Source organism: Mesocricetus auratus, unplaced genomic scaffold, assembly GCF_017639785.1.
Source record: "Mesocricetus auratus isolate SY011 unplaced genomic scaffold, BCM_Maur_2.0 Super-Scaffold_100023, whole genome shotgun sequence".
In the NCBI taxonomy this organism is placed as follows: domain Eukaryota; kingdom Metazoa; phylum Chordata; class Mammalia; order Rodentia; family Cricetidae; genus Mesocricetus; species Mesocricetus auratus.
In genome coordinates, this window is record NW_024429204.1 from 787,725 (window position 1) to 803,405 (window position 15,681).

The 15,681-nt window shown below is 40.9% G+C and overlaps 1 protein-coding gene across 4 annotated transcripts in view; it reads left to right on the plus strand.

Annotated features, from left to right (window-relative positions):
* Cpq (carboxypeptidase Q) overlaps positions 1-15,681 on the plus strand; it is a 400,249-nt gene that overhangs the window by 292,360 nt on the left and 92,208 nt on the right. The window contains exon 8 of one of the 4 annotated variants that reach the window (XM_040730420.1): positions 2,288-2,490. The exons of the other annotated variants lie outside the window; for them this stretch is intronic. Coding sequence (XP_040586354.1) covers positions 2,288-2,421 — 134 coding nt within the window. The 3' untranslated portion in view covers positions 2,422-2,490. Of the gene's footprint in view, positions 1-2,287; positions 2,491-15,681 lie in introns of those variants that run through there. 4 annotated transcript variants of the gene reach the window in all.

Genomic DNA, 15,681 nt, shown 5'->3' on the forward strand with positions numbered 1-15,681 from the left:
GGTCATGTGATCGAATTTTACATTTTCTTGGTGAGCCTTTAGTTGAGAGTCACCAGTCAGCTTCTGTGAGGAAAAGGCTAGTGGGTCAGAGTAAATTCAGCTAGAGACTAACCAGGGGGAGGAGCTAAAATCTACAGCAGAATTGAGAGGAAAAAACACCTTGTTTTGCTGCATTTGAACACAAGAGCCCCTCACCTTCTTCCTTCACACGTCTACGTTGCACAGGACTTGGTCTGTGTGAAATGAGAAGCTAGATAGATTACTGTCATATAAGGTAATGAAGTACCATCCCTCTTGGCCTCAGCAAAGTCAGATTTGATTTTTCACAAAGCAGAGTGGAATGAGACATTTGAGGCTGGTTTGGTTGCAGAATCAGTGAGCTATGCTTCACCAAGCTTCCACCATCCATGAGGCCTTCTGTACCATGAATAAATAAATGACCCAGAGACTGATATTGGGGTTCAGACTTCAAGCTGAAGATCAGAAAAGCAAAGCAGCTGGCTGCTAGTTTCTTACCTCTACCTCAGGCTGAATGGGCTGATCCACCTCAGGCTAAATAGGCTGATCCTGTCTTCTTGAGCTCTCACCAAGCCTCAGAATCTTGCCTCTCCTCCAGTGTGGTGGAGAATGAATGCTTGATACTGAGACCTTTCTTCTGTCTGACATACTTCCCTAATATTGGGATTGAAGTGTGAGCTATGATTCTCTTTTAGACTGATTCATTTTTGTACAGATATGGGCGGCCTTGGACCCTCAGAGATCCGTCTACCTCTTAATCCTGAGTCTAGGATTAAAGATGTGTACCAACACTTCCTAGCTTCTGGCGGCTGGGATTAAAGGTGTGTATCACCACTGTCTGGTCTCTACAGCTTGAGGCTGACTTTGCTTTTCTGAATCTTCAGGCAAGCTTTAATAAATCATAAATAATATATCACCACAGCTCCCTATCAAGCCTCTTGTAAGATACATTAAAGAATCTGAGACTATCCTTCGGGAGTTGGTACAATTATCCTTATCTTTAAGATGAGTAAATAGACTCAAACTGCTTACATGACTTCCATAAGCCAAAGTCACCTTGAGACCAGGCCATTTTGATGTCGAGGCTCCTATCCTTTTCCCCACACCATGCAGCAATACAGAAGAGTCTGGAATGCTGAGATGGTCTCCCCAGTGTTGGGCAGTGTCTAAAATGTTTGTCTTATAATCTTTTGCTTGTGCAAAGGACTTCAGCTTATTACTGCCTGGAATAATTTACTATTGGGAGAAAGGAGTTTGTTATTGTAAATAAACTGCTTATTTCTCCTCACATCCCTTGTTCTCCTCCCCTCTCCTCCAGGTCAGCAGGTTTTCCGTAGAGTCAGGGTTTCATTTTGGTTGACTTGGAATGCTTTCTTGTATTCTTTGGTGCCCCTTTGCAGTATTGTGAAATGGAAGCAAAGGGCTGATACCTGTCCATTGCTACCATGAAGCTATCTTTAAAACAAATACTATTACTTCTCTGTGTGTGTGTGTGTATGTGTGTGTGAGAGTGCACACACACACACACACACACACACACACACACACTGCGTGCATGCTCAATTCAGTTTTCCAGCCACACCAAGCATCTTAGTCCTTTACATGGTCCATCCCACCCTCCTCAGCATGCCGTGGTCATTCAAAGTAGCATATCTCCCACATTGTACAGTCATGGACAAGAGACTCTCTATAATTTATATCCCTTCTCCAGAGTGTGGAACTCTTTCAAGAATTAATAAACCAGGCTTCCTTCCATCTCACTGATGAAAAAAAACAATGGGATCTCTGTCTGGCTAAGCTGTGTCCTCCTAATGAAGTAGAACTGTCATGATGGGTGACCATTGATCAAATATTACTTCCTGGATTAAGAGGGATCCATTTTGGTATTTGAAAAGCACTGCTTCCTGATAGAGGAGGGGATTTTTAAGGAAGATGAGGACTTTCATTGAGCAAACAGTTAAAAGTAGCTGTGATATCTGGTCATCCCCTCCTCAGGTGAAATCCTTTAGTTTTTCTCCAGTCTCCTGCTGTTGTGCATAACTGAAGTGTCTACTTAGCCTGGAATGTAAAGCCCTCCTTGTCCCACCCCTTGTCTTGTGTGGCCTCTCCATGCTTTCCTGTGTACTTCCTAGGTGTCCAGTCAAACTGGAATTCCTGGAACCGCCTCCTGTACCCAAACTTCTGTGTTCCCCGGACCTCCCCTATTGTTGTGTCAACAGTTAATTCCATGGTTCAGATCTTGACACCTGTTCCCCCCTCTCCGCTTCAGGCTCTCTCTCATCTCCTGCAGCTCGGGCAGTTATCACTGGAGCATGTTCACCAAACCAAGCTCTCGTCTTACGGTGCTTACTCTGCTTTTATAATTGTGAGCTTCTGGGAGGGCCTCAGAACTCCCATGTCTGAGGGGAAGTATCAGCCCCCTCGATAACGTGTCCATGAGTCTAGTACTGAATAAATTTGGTCAATAAATAAGGTAACGTTCTGTGGGAATAATATCTGGCCATCACTATGAGAGGAGTCTATTAATTACAATGCACTACCCATGTCAGTGACAACATGGCCCCATCGCGTGGGCCTCCTTCATTACACATTGCGTAAACAATTCCTACATTAGTTTCTCTCATCTTTGTCCAGGCTCCATTGATATACAAAATATACATATTATTCAGAACTTCGCAAACGTTTAGTCTTGCTTATTACTGTCTGGTGTCTCACACGGCATCAACAGAACTAAATTGAAAGCTTTCTATGATGACATTTCCAAATGCTTTTCTTCTAAACTGTTCTAAGAAAACAGAAGGACACAAGAAGCTATGCTCACGTAAAAAGTACAAGGTTCATTCTCTGCATCAAGGATACATGTTTTCTTATCACCAGTTAGAATATGGCACCCCAACAGTTCTGTGTCTAACTGTCCCTAAACGGGAGATTTCCTCCTGTGGTTAAAAACACTCTGGTCGCCGGGCGGTGGTGGCGCATGCCTTTAATCCCAGCACTTGGGAGGCAGAGGCAGGCGGATCTCTGTGAGTTCGAGGCCAGGCTGGACTGACAGCCTCCAAAACAATACAGAGAAACCCTGTCTTGTAAAAACAAAAAACAAAACAAAACAAAACAAAACAAACAAACAAAAAAACCCACTCTGGTCAGTAGTATTCAAAGAGGTCAGTGTTCCAAGCTAAGGGGGTTTTCCTCTCTCTGAGAACATTAGAAGGGAGCTCTCTGGTTTGTGGCAGGCATTCTCAGTCCCTTGGGTAAGAGCTGTGGGAAGTTTATCGAGTCAGTGTGCCTTAAGTAGTTAGCATAAGCCAGGTGCTGCCTACGCTGAAGATAGACAGCCAGATCTGTTCCTTTGATGATTGAACTAAGGGAGTGGCACTGGGAGGGAATAGACTGTTATAAAGAACTAAACCAAAACAAGTAAAAGACAAAGATATTGGACAGCAGTAGGGTTAAACATAATTTTAGTTGGTGGCTGCCTTTTACCCCCTTGTCTTGGATGAGTCAGAACTCTTTTTTTTTTTGGTTTTTACGAGACAGGGTTTCTCTGTATTGTTTCGGAGGCTGTCGGTCCATCCTGGCCTCGAACGCACAAAGATCCACCTGCCTCTGCCTCCCGAGTGCTGGGATTAAAGGCGTGCGCCACCACCGCCCGGCTGAGTCAGAACTCTTGGTTTACCATCCCTTGACAACTGTCTTCTAAATAGATTTGTTTGGCGCCCTCTTCAATACCTCAAGTTGCTCGTTGAGCTCAGAATAAATGAGCCTTCTTAAAGGTTTCTCCTTTGCAGCGGATTTGTTTCTACTCCACCAGAAGCCAAGCCTCCTTGTCCCGGGGCCCATGGTCCCCAAGCCTCCCAGGCTGATTACAGATTAGGTGAAGAGGGGCTTTCTACACTGCAGGGGTGGTTCTGTGTGTCACATACAGACTCATGAAGCGTCTTCCAGTGTTGCCCGGGATGGTTACTTAAAACTAAAAGCTTTCACTTTGAAGTGTATGTGCTTTGTATGCTGTCTCCTTGACTAGACTGGGGGTCAAGAGAGTACTTTGTTCTTTGTATACCTACAGCGCCCAATATCACCTGGAGCATAGTCTAATGCTGAGATGTATTGATCTGAAAGTGAACAGAACACAAGAAAAGTTAGGCGATGGTTTGTGCAGTGTGCCAATAAGCGACACACGTGAACCGCCTGTCGGAGTCCTAGGACAGAACACAGGAAAATGCTGCAAGAAGGGATCTGGGCCTTGATGATGAAAGCGATGTAGCATTAGAATGGACAGAAGTAGAGAAGGACATTCCTGGTGAGGAAATAGTAGGGGCCAGGCAGGTGTCCCTGCAAGTAGCAGTCACAGAAAGGTTCCTCTGGCAAGGGAGAGCAGTTGAGTGTGTCCAGACAGATGAACTTTTGGCTGATGGTTAGGGATTCTTATTGGCTAGCTCTGTCTTAATTATTAGCCCACTTCTATAAGCCTATATATTTCTATATGGCCTTACCTTACCAGAGAACGCCTGGTGCATCCTAACCTCCTGATCTCTACATGGGGTCTCTTTCCCAAGCCTCTCAGCCTACCTCTCCCAGAATTCTCCTCGTCTCCTAGCCCCCCACCTGTCTTCCTGCCGCTACTGGCCAAAGAGTGTTTTATTCATCAACCAATAAGAGAAACATGCATACAGAAGGGCATCCCCCCATCAGCTCTTCTAGGATCTCCTTCCTATACTTTTGACTCTCAATTTGTGGATTGTAAGTCACAAATGCATAATTCAATAACCTAGCTATCAAACCCCATGTCCTAGTAACATAGCAACATGACATACAGTGCTACTGCACGGGCCACTTCTCCTGTGACCAAGTGGTCAAGTGGAACTGTGGCTTCCTAATGCTTGAATTCAGTGTCTCAAGATGATGTAGAGTGGCATAATGGTGAGGAAAAGGTCAAACTTAAAGTACAGTTTCTTCCAAATGCATATCATTTTCTTACCATGGTAAAGTTGAAAATTCATTAAGTTAATCCCTCATAAGCTTTAGCTTCTATATAATCACTGTGTTCAATAGGTATTGTATTATATATGAATTATGGTTGAATACAAAGGTAAGAAATGGCCTTTTCTCTCCAGGGGCTCACAACTGAGAGCCAAATGATTTGGTTTACATAATCATGAAACTAAGAAAAATGGCTTCATCATGGAACACTAAGCAAAGCTAAATTTAAGTTTATAAGGAAAAAATGTGAAATGATCTGAAAGCCAGTGGAATCAGTTTCTAGCCTTATATTAAGGGAGTAAGGAATGTAAATTCAGTTTGATCTGTTTTTTTATTATATCCTACGATTGTAAATAATACTATTCTTCATAAGAAAAATGTTATTACAGGACTGGAGATATAGCTAAGTGGTACAGCATCTGCTTAATGGTGCATGACATTGGGTTCAATCCACACCACTGTCAATATGTTACCGCAGAAAATGTCACACAAATGTGGTAATAAAAAAACAGCACAGTGCACCCCCCATGCACCTATAACTCAGCTTATGGACACTTTTATTTATGGATACTCTTAGTTCATACTATTCACAACTAGACTTCTACACCAGCTGATTTTTAAGCAAATCTCTGACATAGCATCACTCCATTTATAAATAATGTATAGCTCTCAGAAATAAAGACTCATATCCACAACAAGAGCACCATGCCATTTTCCACCTAAAATATTTTAGAGCGATTTCTTGCTATCATATTCAGCTATATAGCTAGTTTCCAGATTTTTCTAATTAAATTCACTTCAATTGAACATTTTAAAAGAATAAAAAAACTGTATTATGGTTTGAAACAAGATTTCAAAAGATCCTAACAATACAACTGGCTGATATGTTTGTGAAATCTCTTACAATCCTTAGATTTTACGTTTATCTATTTTTTTCTTGCACTTCTTCATTTCAGAAGCCCAGAGACTTGTCCTGACTCCAATGCCATGACATTATTGACTATGCTCCTGTATCCACATTTCTTGCAAAATGGCCATCACATCAAGTGGCTTGTTCTAACATGAGTCTAATTCTGGATAGTGAGATAGATGTCTGAGGTGCATTTACTTACTCATGTTAAGAGGAACATCTGATACCCTTTCTTTCCCTCTCCCCAGTATCTATATGTAGATATATGGTACTTTCAGATGGATGATAGATAGATAGATGATAAATGGTTAGATATCTAGAAGATAGATAGATAATAGATCCTCATCGACTTTTTCTCTCATATATATTTATATCCCATATACATTTTATTGGAGCATATTCTAAATAACATATTTTAGTTCTATCATTGCTCATTAATTATTTGACATACTTCTATAAAAGAATAGCCTTTTCCTTTGGTGAACCCTGAGACACTGTTTATAAGAAAGGAAGGATTCGTCAGCATTCTTTCCTTTATTTACATATTTTAAAGCCCATCAGTTTATTCCCTAGTGCGTTCCAAAGATGATGAATCTACTCATTCTGTATCATAATTTACTGATGAATTTCATTCTGTTGTGAAATTATTTTTATTGATGCCTGAACTGTCCCATATTGGAACAGTGTGGAAGCCTTTTTGCCTGCCTCCTGAGCATTTCTAACACGAGCCTCCTCATTACTAGGAGCATTCCAGCTTTCTAACTTTATAAATATCGCAGGACATCTTGCATAGTTCTTGCCCAGATCTGGAATCAGCCATTCCTTCAATGAGCACCACTACTTTTACAAAACCCATGGTATTTAGGGCCCCAGACTGAGTTTCATATGTGTTTGTTGCTACCAAGAACGGCTGTTGTGTCTAATCTTTCTGGTAGCCAGACAAGGGATTTTTTTTCTCAAAAGGGAGATTCTATTAGTAATATATCTTTTGACTTAAGCTCAAGACTACAAGGGTGCACTTAACCTCGCTGTTGTTACATCTGCATTTCCTTTGTCTCTTGCCCAAATCCCAATGTTCCGCCGAACATCATAATCAATCCTTTGTCCCAATACACAAGAGTCTTAGAAAAAGAACAACAAAATCAGCAGCATAATAATTATGGAAAACAATTTTGGTCCTTTTGTTCTTTGGTCCTTTTGTTCTTCTGCCAAAGGTGTAAAAAGTTCTGTTAACCTGAGGTGTTTATTATTCTGAATGGTATCTTTGGTTCTGCATCTGGAATTGCTGATCTCGTTAGTTCATTTTTTTTTATTTATGGCATTGGAAAGAGATAACAAATGTGAGCCGGTGTGAAGCTTACAATGATTTTGGATCTAGATTCAGCTGGGTCTTCACAACACTATTTATTGACTCTGACCATTTTACAGTATCATTCATCTATTCAAGAAAACAGGAGTGGAAGAGAGAGAAAGATGGGGAGGGAGGGAGGGAAGGAAAGAGGGAGGGCCAAATACTATGCTAGATGCTTTACATATATTATTTCATAGAATTTCATGAGAATCTCCTGAAATGTAGAGTATTATCCTTCAACCAATTTTCAGATGAAGTCACTGGGGCTCAGAGAGATTCCTTTGTGCGAATTCAAAAAGGTAGTAAGTGAAGAAGCTAGATTCAACACGTAAGATCAATTTACTCCAATACCACACATAAAATTCAATTTCTACCCTTAAAGACATAATGCAGGGCTTGGACACAGGAGGCAGGCACAGTACAATCCTTCAGGCACTCACCCTGTCTGCACGCATACTTGGAGACTCTGGAGATAGGGCTGACTACACTTGGTTTAGGAAATTTCCAGGGGATTCTGAACTACAGTAAGAATGGAGAACAACTGGATAAAGGCTAGTTAGACATTAAGAGTTCAGATTGAGGAAATTCACTCAGCTACTTTCTAGTTATGTGACCTTAGTGAGGCGTTTAACCTCTTGGAACAGCAATCCCTTAAAATACAGAATAACACTAAAAGTACTTTATGAGGTTGTATGTTTTTAGACAAAGATCAGCTTAGGTGAATGCTTGGCACAAAAATCTCCACAGCTAAGCCACCGTTATTAGTTTAGTTATTAAAGCAAAATTTCAGTTGTTGGTTTAGATGTTCTCTGTGACAGAACTGTAGCTCAGATGATCTGAAGCAAAAAGGAAGAATTTGACAAACGATGCTGTTTTTCCTCTCTCATCACAATTTCTCTTTCTCATGGTACCTTCGTTCCTTCATAACAGCTACCCCTGTAGGCTAAACCAGGACCGTGAATCTCTCAAAGCACAGGCTTCCCAGCCTCATAGGCACAGAGAAGCCAAAAATGTTCATCTCATTCAACATGCTCGGCACAATCGTAGCGACACTATCTGTTTTGTCAAGCCACCACTGTCAGTGAGTGTCTTTTTGAGGGAAGATTAATGGAACAGCCACCATTTTTATCCACTGTTGAAACCCCCATCCCGCCCCTGTCTCTTCTTACCTACGTAGTTGTAAAATTAGAGTCCTTTGTGGTAGCATTGTCATCCGCTCTTCTGTGCATGCTTCCCAAGGGCAAAGCCGAGTGGAAGAAGAGTCAGAAAGATCCCAGAGACGTGCCTAAACACCTAAACCGAGCACACCAAGTCCCTGCCATTCACAGTGCAGAGGTGACAAGAGTCCTGCTGGAGGAACAGGACTCACTCATCACTTTCTGTCAGAGTGCTTCAGACAATTTACTTCACTCCTTGGAGCTGCCATGCCCTCATCTCAGAAACGAGGCCAATAGTATTTCAGAGAGCTCCTGTGAGAATGGAATACATTTGACGAGTGATGATGTATTTGCAACACAGTTCACTCTACACAGTTGATGCTCAGAAAGAAGCTTGAACGTGCACACGTGTGTTTCGAACCAATAGGGAGGGTGACTGGGCAACTTGACTCTTGTGTGAACCGTCTCAAACCATGTGTTTGCCTTGTTGGTGTTTGCTGATCTTTAGATCATTTATTTTGTGACTATAAAACAGAGTTCTGGGGAAGCTGGCACTCCCTCTGAGCCACCACTGGTCTTCCAGTTCGATGGCCTGATTTAAGCCAGCAGCCTGACTCACTTCATCATAATGCAACACTTCACAAAAGGAGGCAATTAAGAAGACACTTGAATCAAAAATCCCTATTGCCTGCTCTGAAATTACTTCCTGGTCAGCCCAGGAGAATTGACTATATAAGCTGATGAGAGTTGGGGTAAGGGTGTGTGTCTGAAGGCATGGCCAACAACGCTGAACAAGACTCAACTGGCTCTCCCAACCAAAATCTAATTCTAAATCAAACAGCATGCACTGCCATGTGCTCCTTATGAACAAGTAGCCTGTAAAACGCATACACATCCTTTCTATAATCTAGAAATGGGACAATTACTTCTGTATGGCTCTTTGAGCATTCAGATTTATTACCAAATGTCCCATTTTGTTTTCAGAAGTAAACATTATTTTCCATGTGAAATAGGAACATGATCAATAAAGGAGTCAGTCTATTCAAATATTCAAAGCAAGATATGAAATAGCACAAAACCTCCCATATCAAGCAAACACCAATAAACACCAGCCTTAGATTCGAGATTGTCTAAAGACTGGTACTTTGGCATCACTATAATTTGGAGAGCAAGCTGATTAGACTATCTGCGAGTGAAAGAATATTTTCTTATTTTTTAAAACATATTTTCATGGAACAAATTCTTTTTCAATTCTGGCTAATATAACCACACAAGTGTATGTGATTTATACAGTTTATGTATCCCATGGCAACGAAGTCTCGCCTCTCTCTTTCATTTCCTTCCCACCCTGTCTCTCCAGATCTTTGATTTTTCTTAGAGAATCACAAAAAGATTTCCCAGTCCTCAATTTTATGAAAAATTTAACAGTTTAGCACAATTAAGCAAGATGCCTTCACATCAAACCAGTTTTTTTTAAGACCCCAGTACCATCAATCATCAGGAAACCTGTGTGTTAACAGGAAATTGTGTTTCCTCGCCCTTTAGCCTGCCACATCTGGGGACAATTGCAGAGGCTCAACGGTACCATTTGTGTCATAGCATGTGTTCTCTCTGTGCCTTGGTTCACAGGCCTTTGGGGCCATTTACAAAGTTTTTAAGTGTTCTGGAAGTCGAGTCTAATTTTGCCTAAGAATTATGTTTATGTGTGCCAGTAAAAGAGCTATAGTCACTTTTTTTGATTGTGTGTGTGTGTGTGTGTGTATGCCTCATGTTTAACCAGAGAGAGAAAGGTAATGAGCATGAATGTTTTCATGTACTCGCAAGTCCTTCTTATAAGTTGTTTTTGTTTATTCATTTGTTTCGTATTAATAGAATATTTCTTGATTTCTCTTGGATTTTTTTCTGTTTTTAAAATACTGTTTAGTGCTGACTTTATATTTTCATGTTCTTCAGTCAAGATTTATTTTTTTTTACTGTGTTTAAGCCTGTTATTGGGAACATCTCTAGGGGGTTATGCATTTTCTCTTAACTGTCTTCCCAATAAGAAAGACTACAGTATTTTTTCATTGTTATCCATACTATGCAGGAAGTATCAAGTACCTATAAAAGTAACACCTAATCTAGTCAGGTATTTTCTGGCTCTAGTCTTTGCCTCTTGGATTTGTGATCATTTTCATATTGACCGTTTTCATCTAAATATTTTAATACTGCTTTACATGCCCATACACACATTAATTATTTAAGAATAAGTGATACTTTGAGACATAGTGAGGATTCACTAATATTGTAAATAGTTACATGCAGAACAAAAACTATTCAATGGGCTAGAGAATAAATAGAAGAAAAGGATGTTGAGACTGAGGCAAAAGACACTGGTGATTTCGTTGACAGCAGCTGATGATATTCCTTGGTATGTCAGATGGGTCACAATTGCTTAGTTACTCTTACTATCTAAACAAATTATCACCAGATTAGTAGAAAAGAGGTGACCGACAAATTTGTTAGTGTCTACGGAAAAGGAACATCTCCTCGGGCTTAGACAACAGTACAAGAGAGGGGAAGCTGCTAAACTGTAGCCTGCCACGTCCTTTAGCTGTGAGAGATGAGATTCTTGACCATGTCTCTTTTCCAGCATGAAAATTTCACACTGGTTTCCCATTAAACTCAAGGATTTGTGAAAGAAATTACTTTAATTGCTTGGTTCTCGAAAGGCCTGCTCTCCCGTTCAATGAATTGGGAATATTTTACAATTTTGATTGCATCTAGGGCAACACAAACTTACCTATAATAGCATTTTTTTCTGTACACCTAAGTAATCTGTTTTCAAGAGATCATTTTATATGAACTGTGGGATGCTCAAGGGTAAATGGTAACTAGGGAGATACTGCAGATCTACCATGTGTGAATGTAAAACATGCATTACATGTCTCATCCTCCCCATGACTAGGTATTGATGTCTTTGCTCTCCACATGAGGGGTCTGGGGCTAAGACTGGCCAGGAGCAGTTACCTAAGTAATAGGAGATCAAGGTCAGATCTGAAGGCCTGTGTTTAACTACAAAGCCAATTTTCTGTCTCTGACATCTTTGAGTCCCTGTTGAAGACAGGATGATGGCAACTTCTCAGACATAGGCTTCATCATAAATCCATGCAGCTGATTTACCAAAGACAAATACTTTGCCTCTCTTATGGAAATCTAGTTAGGGTTGGCTTGTCTGGATTCTGTCTGCATTATCTGACGTATAAAACAATGCCAGCTCCCCTCCCCAGTTTCTGCTTTGTAGTCAGGGTTGGATCTGAAAACTCATACTTTCCAAAGGGATGTTAAGGATTCTGTCTGTTAATTGAGTACGCACTGTCCAGACTCAAATTAACTCAAAAGTCTTTCAGTTGGCACTTGGCATGTGCTCTGTCTCTGGTGTGGGAAAAACCCATCTTGCAGTGTTACTCAAAATGAAAGAAAACCCCCTTTGGATGTCCTTCAGAACCTTTCTATCTATTCCCCAAAGTAAGAGGAATCTAATACTATAGAAGTTTTCAATACACCTCCTCATTTGACAGTCAAGTTTACTTTCATCCTTCAGGCTATGTATTGAGGCTCTTTTGGTGTTTTGCATATCCCCAGGTCATGGTAAAAGGCCAGGCAAGCTAGTATTCTGCTAACAACTGCTTCGTAAATATTCAATAATAGGGATATTCTATGGCTTCCCAAGTCTACTGTCTATGATGATAATGGTTGCCAACAGTATAGGATAGAGGGAACAGTCTTTTGCTATGACCTGTAGTCCTCCTCAGTGAGCATTGTCACTCCAAAGAGTACAGAGCTCTTCTTTAGAAATCAATTCTTGGTTCTAATGGTAGTTAGCAGTATTATCTGGAACAGTAAATTAAGAAATCCAAGACGGAATCTCAAATTTTGAAAGTTTTTCCATTAGGAATCCAGTTGCATTAATTTTGTAGAGTGGAGGAAAGCTAAATTCGCCAAGTTTGTGCCCTCTGTTCTATTCCTATTCTGTTCCTTGGCATCACGTATGCAAAAAGGCTGTCACTACATCTGAGAACTAACAAGAACTGGGATTTCTCAATATGAATATGGAAAGATTAATTTGAAAAGGCCTCACTAGAAAACACAAAAGGCTATTGCTAGCGTGAGATAGTTTCTGTTCAGTCTGTAGCTGGTTAAAAAGTACCTGCGTGCAGCATCTGGCTTAAAAGGAAGTTAGGCACTTAAAGCCCTTGATCAAAATGAAATATTTCTCATTATTTGCTCTGGTGGTATACAAGCACAGTTTATTAGATAATATTGAAAGTGTTTTCTCTCAAAGAATATTTGACTTCCAGTTATTAAACATGATCCATCCAAACTGAAATGAAAAGCAGAGAGGGATGAGGAAGCAGAACAATTTTTTTTAGCCTTGTCTCCACCGTGTTTGAAAAGAAAAGTGTACTTCCCTGACATATTTCACACTCTTGTGTTTTCCCTAGAAATATTAACATTGAAGAAGTGTTAGTCATGAAGGAAATGGTAATAAGTGTTATCTAAGTGTAGTTAATTTTCACCACACTCATTGCCAAGCTGGTAATGGAGTAGAAATGTAGATGTTTCCTCTTAGATCAGTGGAGTTTTAATTTTATAAATAACCGTTTGCCTTAATGTATGCACCCGCAGCAGATTTTGAGCATCTGTGCCCAAGGTGATCATTTAGGCAAAGGTCCTCTGGCTTCCCTTGGTGCATGCTGTTTGGCTAGGTGGGTTACAGTCGAGTCCCTAGTGAGGCTTTTCTGTGAAGAAATTTTACACAAACTGCTCACCTTATTAGAGATCACATAACCTAAGGGGGCTTTCGGAACCGTGTGTCTGTGATTTTTCTGTGAGTTTTCAGATGCGAAACAATTGTTGACTGAAATTTACCTGCTTCAACGGTGAAAATGAGAATAATTGAAAAGTGCCAGCGTGGCCCCAGCCTCTAGAGGTCCTGCATGTAGGCTCCCATCTTCCCTGTGTGGCCTTTGTGAGTTTATTAAGAGACATTTGTAGTCAGAACCTGTGGCCTAGATTTTTTTTAAATGTGACTGATAGATGATTTGTAGCATTTTTTAAATCTAACTTTATTAATTTTAGCCAGTTATCTTAACAGAACAGCTCAATTAAAACAACTACATAGAAAAAGAGACCATCTGTGGCTTAGCTATGAAATAGGAAGTCCAAATCATGCTTAAAATAACTTCCATAGGTGGTCCTTCTATTAAAAATACACCCCAATTGATAATATCACCACACAGCTGTTGCTATTAAGGAAATTTCTTCAGCCAGGCAACAGTGCACACTTTAAATCCCAGCACTCAGGATGCAGAGGCAGGCAGATCTCTGTGAGTTTGAGGCAGGCCAGCCTGATCTACAGAGTGAGTTCCAGGACAGCCTGGGTTGTTACACAGAAAAACCCTGTCTGCAAAACAAACCCCCCCAAAAAAAAGGGAAAAGAAAAAAAATGACTCCCTCCCGCACCTCCAATAATATGCCCCACCTGTGTCTTCACAAGTTTCCTGAACTTAGTACTCAGTGCCTAGAAGCAATTCTAATATTGGGGCATATTCCATAGACTGCCCTTCAATAGAGACCAGACTGGAGATCACCCATTCTGCTCACATTAATCTATGAACTCCTTTTCATCTGCAGCCAACAAACAGCATTTTCTCTTCTATGGGCACAAAAGCCTCAGCCTTGTTACAAAAGAATATGGAAAAAAATATCTCTTTCTTGTTGAGATCTGCTTGCTTTGTAATAATGGAAAGCTAAGTGGGCCCCTTCTGAAATTTCGATTTGGTACTCCATATTTAAATATTTGTCACACACTCTACCCCTTGGCATTTTATATTCTGCATTGGATGGGGAATTTGGTCTCTTCTTCTTCAACTATAAGTCAGCTTTTGAAAACACTCACCTATCCTTGGAGCAGTATTATTCCAAACAACTTAGGTAAGAGTCTCAGACAAAGCTTGTTAAAGGGAAGATTCCTAAGCCCTATTCCCTAGATGTTAACATAAGAAGTTTGGGCTAGGTCTCCAAACTTCTGTTTCCTAGGCTCCCCTAACCGGAAAGATGCAGAGAACCAGGGCTGGGAGATGTCTCAGCAAATAACATGATTTCTATGCAAATGTAAGGGTTTGAGTTTGGATCCCACCATAAATGCCATGTGGGCATGGTGACATTTTAAAATCCTAGTCAGTACATGGGTGGGAGGGGTCAGAGGCAGAGCAGGCTAGACCAGTGGAATTGTTCGAATGAGAGACATTGCTTAAATATGTAAGATGGAGAGTGAGCTATGAAGACACTGCCCTCTAACCTCCATACACACGCACAGAAACATGGGCATGTGCACGCACACACACACACACACCACAGTGCTTGAATCTGCAAACCATCCTTTGATAAACAGAATGGGCTCTGGGTCCTTATTAATTTTTCACTGCAGAAACCACCTCTTGTAGCCACTTGAGAATTGCGTGATCTAGGCAGTGTTGTCCCAGGTTTGCTAATACTATGAAGTCCAACATCAAAAGAATAACAATGAGGCTACTTCAAGAGAACAGCCACTTGGGGGATGCTGGGAGTGCAATGGAGGAGGAAGACCTGGATGCGTTCCAGGACCTGTTGCTAATGCTCCAACCACGTTGTGGGACTCATTACAACTTGTGTTTCCAGTGAGATAATCATCTCTACCTCCTACCCACACCATGCCAAAGTTCTGACCAATGTGGGGGCACAACTTGCAAAATAAGCTAGCTTCACCATGGGGGTGTAGTTATATAAATAACACATTTCTAGAAACCAAGTGCCAAAAGAAAGCTAGACGTTTCTTCATGTTTTATAGGAATTTCTCCTCTGTGTTAGGTGATTTGTAAAACCACATCCTTGGAGACAGCCCCCATTAACTTTCTATTTTATCTTCATCCTGTTCAGTCTATTTCTACAAAGATGCAGAGATGCCATATCAAAGGTCACATTCTTTCAACCACCCTCTAGTGGGTATCCTTGGAAGTCTTACAGTTCCCACACTCAGAACCTAAGAGGTCAACCATATTTTCCTGGATGAGAGTAGCACCCGGCTGCCAAACTAGGCTAGGATGTTGTGTGGGATAAAAGTCAAGTTCCATTGCAAACCCCTTCCCAGAAGTGAGTGACTCAGTGTGGGTGACTCCAGGCAGAACCACAGACAAGAGAGTCAAGGGTGCTAAACAGCAGAGAGCTCTTGCATTTTCCTTTAA